The sequence below is a fragment of the Brienomyrus brachyistius genome, chromosome 8 (assembly GCF_023856365.1).
Source record: "Brienomyrus brachyistius isolate T26 chromosome 8, BBRACH_0.4, whole genome shotgun sequence".
NCBI classification, from domain to species: domain Eukaryota; kingdom Metazoa; phylum Chordata; class Actinopteri; order Osteoglossiformes; family Mormyridae; genus Brienomyrus; species Brienomyrus brachyistius.
Window position 1 is genome coordinate 9,612,924 of NC_064540.1, and position 7,889 is coordinate 9,620,812.

At 52.5% G+C, this 7,889-nt stretch overlaps 1 protein-coding gene across 1 annotated transcript; it reads left to right on the forward strand.

Annotated features, from left to right (window-relative positions):
• The first annotated feature begins 249 nt into the window (after positions 1–249).
• LOC125747102 (YTH domain-containing family protein 1-like) lies at positions 250–7,132 on the forward strand. Its single transcript, XM_049021860.1, has 6 exons — positions 250–629; positions 1,065–1,089; positions 2,178–2,272; positions 4,046–5,572; positions 5,815–5,859; positions 6,004–7,132. The coding sequence occupies exons 1-6, from the start codon at positions 603–605 to the stop codon at positions 6,028–6,030; spliced, it is 1,746 nt and encodes a 581-aa protein (XP_048877817.1). The 5' UTR covers positions 250–602; the 3' UTR covers positions 6,031–7,132.
• The last annotated feature ends 757 nt before the right edge of the window (positions 7,133–7,889 follow it).

A 7,889-nucleotide genomic window follows, 5' to 3' on the forward strand; every position in this document is an offset into this window, starting at 1 on the left:
TCCATAGGGGCAGTGGTTCCGACTTGGACAGCTGCATCTTGCTCCGAGCATCAAATAGTTCCAGGGCATCAAAAGTCCAGAACAGTAGTGACTTCAGTGAGTTCTGACATTTGACACTTTAAAAAAAGCGGGCGATGCTGACGTCAGAGGTAGTGGCGGTCAATCAGACCCCGGATGGAGCTGCCGCCATTGGAGGAAACGGCGGCAGCTTTAAAGGGAGTGTGACGTCAGTGTGCGCTGGTTACGTCAGCGGCGCCGGCTCATGCCCCGGATGGAGCTGCCATTGGGGGAAGTGGACGGGGCCGCACAATAACTGGGGGTTTGTTGGACTGAAAAAAGAAAAGGAAAAAGAAAAAGAGCACGGAAGGAAAAAAAACAGCTGTCAAATTAACGGTGTATAAACTGAAATCTGGATACCGCGGAACAATCTGTAGTGTTTGTGCCGCGGATTAACGGAGTCGAAGTGGAGCTGATATAAACAATTAATCAGTGGAAGTTCTGCTGGGGAAAAACACAGCGAGTCCTGGGGAGACGGAAACACGGGGACTGGAGAGGCACTGACTGGAGGCTCCGCTCGCCGCCAGGGGCTCGCCTAGCGAATTATGTCCGCCACAAGCATCGATCCTCAGGTAGGCAGGGCGGGGTGATCCCGCGGCCTTTGCCGTGGTCTCCCTGCACTAAAGGATCGCATCCCTCCTTCCTTTGCATTTTAATGTCGGAAAAATACAAGCGATGGTCGACAAGCTGCTGCCGGCAATCAGCCCTTAGCCCCCGCGGGGAAATGACTCTTTCCCGTCCCTTTAGCTGGCGGTTTATACGTGTCCGGCTCCAGCCGGCCGCTGGTCTGTTTCTTTAGCTTACCGCTCGCTTAGCTTTTTAGCACCTCAGGCTTTTTCTCCGCGTAGCCGGGCTCCGTCATGTATCTAACAGGTTAAGGCGGCAGCTTCACTTGACTGCTGCTGTTTTTTTAGCCGCGCCGAAGCCCTACGTGCTGCAGATTAAGTGCTGTTTTCATAAAGTTACGTGTTTCTCTTTTTTTACATGTTGTTTTAAACGGAATGAAGAGACCAAAAGGACAAGACACTAAAGGTAAGAGAAAGGCGGCGCACGGCTACGCTTTAATGCGTGGTTGGATAACTTTCCGCCGCGGGGGAGTGGGGCTCTCCGGGCTCTGTGATTTACACCCGGGGAGGAGGAGCATTATCACGATAGGGAAGATAGGGATGTATCTATGATTAACTGCAAGGCCCGTGTTTCCCACACCGTAGCGCTACCTGGCTAACTAGCTAAGCTACTGTTGCATTCTGGTCATCCGGTGAACAGGAAGTGGTGCTCCGGCTCCGCTGTCTGGGTCCCGGGCTCAGCCGGCTGACCTGCCGCTCTGGGTGGCGTGTCCTCCGTTTTCCTGCCCCCCGCAATCCCGGCTCCCGTTCGCACTAAACGTTAAAGTTAGCTAAACGATAGGTCTACCTGCTTATGTTGGCTCACCTGATTTTAAAATGCCTACATGTGAATTCCGTGCCGCACGGCCGCCTGCTCCTTACTCATACCCGGCGTGCCGCTGCGATCGGCCGGTGACAGGCTGCTTTTAAACCTGAAGTCGGTAAAAGCATATCTGTCAGTTCACCCACTTGGTGGACATCTGTTCACATTTCATCATAACTTCGTGGAAACAGAGTAGTTAGCCTTTATGTTTATACCCAATGTATACCCAAAATCCTTTACAATGATCCTTTGAGAGATCCTGCTGTTTATATTCTTAGAGATTAATTTATAAGTGAAGGGGTTCAAGTTTAGCAGATGCTTTTAATGGAGGAATTCGTCTTACTGGGAACCTGCTTTAAATAGAGGGGGGAGGCTGCTGACTGACTCGGTCAGTTAGACAGATGCCAGGCTTAGCCTAAAGACTGAGATGTGATTCTAAGTTATGGTCCCTCCGTATGATAAGAGAAGAGCTTGTTAAATAATTTTACAAAAATCTGGTACGGTGATGAATTTCTGGAGGAATACTGGATTTTACATTTATGAGGCTGTGATGGATTTGAATGACCCCTCCCCCCATTTACTGGTATTCACTGTGGGGAATTTCAGAGTGAGTGAGATCCACTTAGTGTTAGAAGAAAATGTGAGTGTTGTCTGCCAGCTGACTAGTGCTGAATAATCCCACTGTCACACAGCCTTTCCTGTTTCCGTGCAAAATGGTTCACTTCACCAGAAGGAGACTGTCCTCGACAACGACTTTGAGCCGTACCTCACCGGTCAGTCGAACCAGGTCAGTGCTGTTCTGTCTGTGCGCCCCTCTGTCTGTGCGCCCCTCTGTCTGTGCGCCCCTCTGTCTGTGCGCCCCTCTGTCTGTGCGCCTCCCAGATGCCTCTGTCAGGTGACTGGTGTGCTATTAGTACTCCCCCACGTACGAGGTAGGTCCAGATGCTACCTGTCAGTGACCATTTTTACAAATGTATTATTATTGCTTATTGCAGGAATAGGGTGTATTTGGCAGGTCACCTGATGTGACTAACCCTCATAAATTTTACAGCTGTCCCCGCCAGTATAGAAATTTGTTTAAATTTGCGTAGTGGAAATTACTTGACGAATGTATTTACTCAAAAGTCTCTCTGGTGGCTTATTAATAACTATCTTTATGCTGCCTACCGTCTTACGTTAAAGGAGAATGCAGGCAGACTTTAGCTGCTTTTACAAACTACATAGCAGTCTGTACATTTCAGCCTTAAGTAAAAAGAATGAGCTTGCAAACAAGCTCAGTCTGCCCTTCAGACTGCTGGGTGTCTTGCTGAATCGTTGGAAGGTGGTTTCTTGTGGTTGGTTAATTGGTGAAATGGAGAGTTCAAGCACCTGGATAGACGGACAAGCCTGCTGAAGCCTGCTCTTGTTCTGTAATCTGTGCTGTAATCCAGTAGCGTGTCTATCTGAGATTTAAATCTTAAAGACTGGCCTGCTGCTCTTACTACATAAGTGAGGGCGGTGTCCCTGAAAGCCTCTTCACTCTGATTAGCCGTAGGTTTTTTTCTTCATTGGCAGTTCATTAGTGTCATTCATGTGTAATATAACCAAAGCTTATCCAGTTGCAACAAGAACAGATAATTCCTGATACATTCCATGATGTAACTCGGTGTTTTCCAAAAAATATGTGGTTTAGTAATTAAAAGGTGATGTCGGTGGTGTATTAACAGGTGGGAGGTGTAATTGTGAGATGTTGTGTGATGCCTCAGTGCTGTGGCTGACATGGGATATGTAATGCAGAGAATGTCGTGGGAGGTGTAACAATTTGATAGTTTGGTGTTCTGGATGTTGTGGGAGGCGTGAGGCCATGTGGGGGCGTGTGGAGGCGTGAGGCCGTGTGGGGGCGTGTGGAGGCGTGAGGCCGCGTGGGGGCATGTGGGAGGCGTGACGCCGCGTGGAGGCGTGGGAGGCGTGACGCCGCGTGGGAGGCGTGACGCCGCGTGGGAGGCGTGACGCCGCGTGTGGAGGCGCGTGACGCCGCGTGTGGAGGCGCGTGGCGCCGCGTGTGGAGGCGCGTGGCGCCGCGTGTGGAGGCGCGTGGCGCCGCGTGGGAGGCGCGTGACGCCGCGTGGGAGGCGTGGCGCCGCGTGGGAGGCGCGTGACGCCGCGTGGGAGGCGTGACGCCGCGTGGGAGGCGTGGCGCCGCGTGTGGAGGCGCGTGGCGCCGCGTGTGGAGGCGCGTGGCGCCGCGTGTGGAGGCGCGTGGCGCCGCGTGTGGAGGCGCGTGGCGCCGCGTGGGAGGCGCGTGGCGCCGCGTGGGAGGCGCGTGACGCCGCGTGGGAGGCGCGTGACGCCGCGTGATGTATGACAGGCATGTACAATGATTCTCATTTTTAGCTTTATTTGGACTTGCTGGTACTGCAGTCAGTGTTAAACATGTATATTTTATGTTTGATATCTCTTCCCTGCCTGGTTCTATCAGGACCTGGATCTGACTGCCAGCAGCTCTCCAATAGCAGCCTGGTCTTGGTCTTGTTCATTAATTAGTTCTTTGGACGTTTGTTTTGTCTCCCCCTCTCCACAGAGTAACAGCTACCAATCAATGACTGACCCATACCTGCCTAGCTACTACGCCCCCTCCATTGGCTTCCCGTACCCCCTGAGTGAGGCGCCTTGGTCCACAGGGGGTGATCCACCCCTTCCCTACCTGGCACCCTATGCACCCCTCAGCAATGGTGACCACCACTTTGTGCACGACACGGTGTTCGGTCAGCCAGGCGGCCTGGGCAGCAACATCTACCAGCATCGCTTCAACTTCTTCCCTGAGAACGCAGCCTTCTCAGCCTGGGGTTCCGGCAGCTCGCAGGGCCAGCAGACCCAGGGCTCTACCTACGGGGGCAGCTACAGCTACCCACCGAGCTCCCTGGGGGGCACCCTGGTGGACGGTCAGGGTGGTTTCCACGGCGACACACTGAGCAAGGCGCCGGGCGTGAGCAGCATTGAGCAGGGCATGGTGGGACTAAAGCTGGGCGGTGGGGGCGATGGTGCCGGGTCCACCCTGAAGGTGGTGGGCTCGGCAATCGGGGGCGTGGCTGGCAACGGGAACATAGCGACAGCTGCTGTGGGTGGGCCCCCTCCCAAACCCGCCTCCTGGGCTGCCATCGCCAGCAAACCGGCCCGGCCACAGCTGAAAGCCAAGGCCAAGCAGGGGGCGGGCTTGCCCCCACCGCCTATCAAGCACAACATGGACATCGGCACCTGGGATGATGGCAAGGGACCTGTGCCCAAGGTCCCCCCGCCAGCCGCCCTGCCTGCGGCCACGCTCACGCAGCCACCCCTGCCCCAGCTGCCACCGCCGCTGCCCCAGCTACAGCCATACCAGAACCACGTGCAGGCCCTGTCCCCACAAGCCCGTTGGGTTGCCCCCCGTAGCCGCAATGCAGGCTATGGCCAGAGCGAGGGCGGCTTGCCTGCTGGGGGGGGCCCCGCCGGGCTCGGGGTCGGACTCCCAGGCCCTGGCGGCGACCTGGCCTGTCCCGCCACTGAGTCGCACCCCGTCCTGGAGAAGCTGCGGGCTGCCCACAGCTACAACCCCAAGGACTTTGATTGGAACGTGAAGGTTGGCCGTGTATTCATCATCAAGAGCTACTCGGAGGACGACATCCACCGCTCCATCAAGTACTCCATCTGGTGCAGCACGGAGCACGGCAATAAGCGGCTGGACGCTGCCTACCGCTCGCTGGGCGCCAAGGGGCCGCTCTACCTGCTCTTCAGCGTCAACGGCAGCGGGCACTTCTGCGGCGTGGCCGAGATGCGCTCGCCCGTGGACTACGGAACCAGCGCTGGCGTGTGGGCGCAGGACAAGTGGAAGGGCAAGTTCGACGTCAGCTGGGTGTTCGTGAAGGACGTGCCCAACAGCCAGCTGCGGCACATCCGGCTGGAGAACAACGAGAACAAGCCGGTGACCAACTCGCGGGACACGCAGGAGGTGCCGCTGGAGAAGGCCAAGCAGGTGCTGAAGATCATCGCCACCTACAAGCACACCACCTCCATCTTCGACGACTTCTCGCACTACGAGAAACGACAGGAGGAGGAGGGGGTGGTCCGCAAGGTGACTGCTTCTGCAGCTGTACATGCATTTGGGGCTCACAGATGGGGTGGGGCTACTTGGGCATGCCCGTGTGACATGAGAACATCCGTGTTTTCTGGCTCCTTGTATGGTAGTGTTTTGGGGGGGGCAGGCCAAGAGGGGGCAGGCCAGAGACAGTGCGGCGGCCATGAGGAGGCTGGTGTAGGTGGGGTCCTGTAACTGCAGCTTTGCCTGACCCATTGCCTCCCTTTCTCTGTCTGCAGAGCTTTGACCCAGCGCCCATCCAGAATCGCTCCCGGCTGGATCAGGTACAGTGTTCGGGGGGATGGGGGTGGGTGTCCTTGGGCTCCTGTAAACGGTAAAGCCGCTGGATATTGCAGCTGTGCTGGGTCTAACCTGTCCCTCTTTCCCCCTGCTCCGCCGCCCGCCATGCCTCTCGGACGGACCTCCAGGAACGCCAAAATAGAAGTAAGCAATAGAGGACTGTATTCTTGGCTTGTTAACAGTTATACTAGGACTGACATTTTGAAAATAAAAACAGAAAGATGACTCCTCCCCATTTAATTTTGATTGCTCTACCCAGCGATAGACGTTAGCTTTCTGCACCGGCGGTGCCCTTTCGGGAGGAAGCTGGTATTGTGTATCAAGTAGCTTCCGCTTTCTGATTTTTTTATTTTTTTTTTTTTGCCTTGTCATGTCTTGGACTGTTTTTGATTATGACCCCCCTTTACTAAATCTTAATCAGGGTTTTGGCAGCACCAGTAAATATACTTGGCCAGTTTCTTTTGTACAATCAAAGACTGGTGCGCAGTATCCTCGTTGTCCACACGGAGGCAGTATTGTAGCGGCACTGGCTGTGACTGCACGACTCTGCGGAGGAAGCCGCGGAATTGGCTACAACGGGACAGAGAGATGAAATTACTCATGACTAATTTTGGTGTAAAACTATATTTTTTGGATTATGTGTTTCTTGGCTCATTACTGTTGTGATGATGACTTAAGTATTTTTTTTTGTTTGTTTTTCAAAGCCTTAACATTTGGTTCAAACATAACTGTATCACAGGAGTGATATTAACTGTAAGTTAATCTGTAACTGTACCAGTACATCAGGGAGAGAAACGCGGACATGCGAAACCTTCTGCGGAGGCTGTAGTGTGAGCCGCCTGGCTCTGCTCCAGTTAGGAATCTGACTTTCGCTTGTTTAAACGGTGTAACGTACTACTCCATCTTTTCCATCATGGGTGTGTGTTCCTATGTTTATGCCAGTCTGGGAAAATGTAGCATTTAAAATCAATGAGAAAATATTCTGATATATATTTTTAGAACGACGTGATGTGTTTGAAGCATTTGAGTGGATTGTTTAACATTTCTGAAATCGCGTTTGAGTTACCAGTCACCTCCGTTCTGACTTCTCAATATTTTCGTTTTCTAAATTGTTTTTCCTATAAACTTATCTTCACTTGTCCTCAGTAATGCTAAGCTTTAACGTAGGAGCATATTGTAAAGGAAAAAGCCTCAAATGTGTAACCCAAATTTAATGTTACTGATTTACTGTCAAGAGTAAGAAAAACAAAGAAACAATGTTTCTGTGTGCTGCTTTCATTGGGCTGTGTGTGATGGGAAGCGTGGATGCCCGACGCGCGGTTATTTATTACGCTCACTTTAAGGGCGATGAAACAGAACTAAGAATTTCAGTATGCAACTATTCCCTATATTTTGCTCCGGTACAGTAAAGAGGATGCGGTGCACTTGCTCCGCCGTTCCGCTACGCATCGCCGTTAAATGTCGCCCGGTAGGCCTGTCCGTTTGAGGCCCACCGTTGCTCCCATGGTAAAATTTATTACCATTGTTTTAGCGTGAAGTCTAACATCAATAAATAGTTTAGTAAACACAATTCATTTATTTCCACTTTACTGTAAAAAAAACCCATACACAAATAAAGCAGATTTGTCTTTGTAACGTACTTTGTAATCGGCCCAGTTAGAGGAGGCGGTAATTGCCCGCCTTGCCTTACAAGGGATCCGATCCTTAAGTCTCTGACGGGACGTTACAAGGGAAATAAGTGCGCATTTAATCCTAGTTAATAGTATAATAACAGGGCAAAGCGCCCCTGTTAAATCGTTTCCCGAAAAGAAGCGAAGTCCAAAGTCAGCTTTTGTAAAGGGCCGTATACGTATTCCGTTGTGCTTTTCTCTTCACGCTGAGTAATTACATTCTCACAGAGATACTGTATTATGCCGGCGGAGGCTGCCACTCCGTGCTTTTATTTATCGCCAGGCGGCCGATACGCTGGGGAGGCTCCCAAAAGGCTACTCCTGCCCCCTATCATTTATGGGCC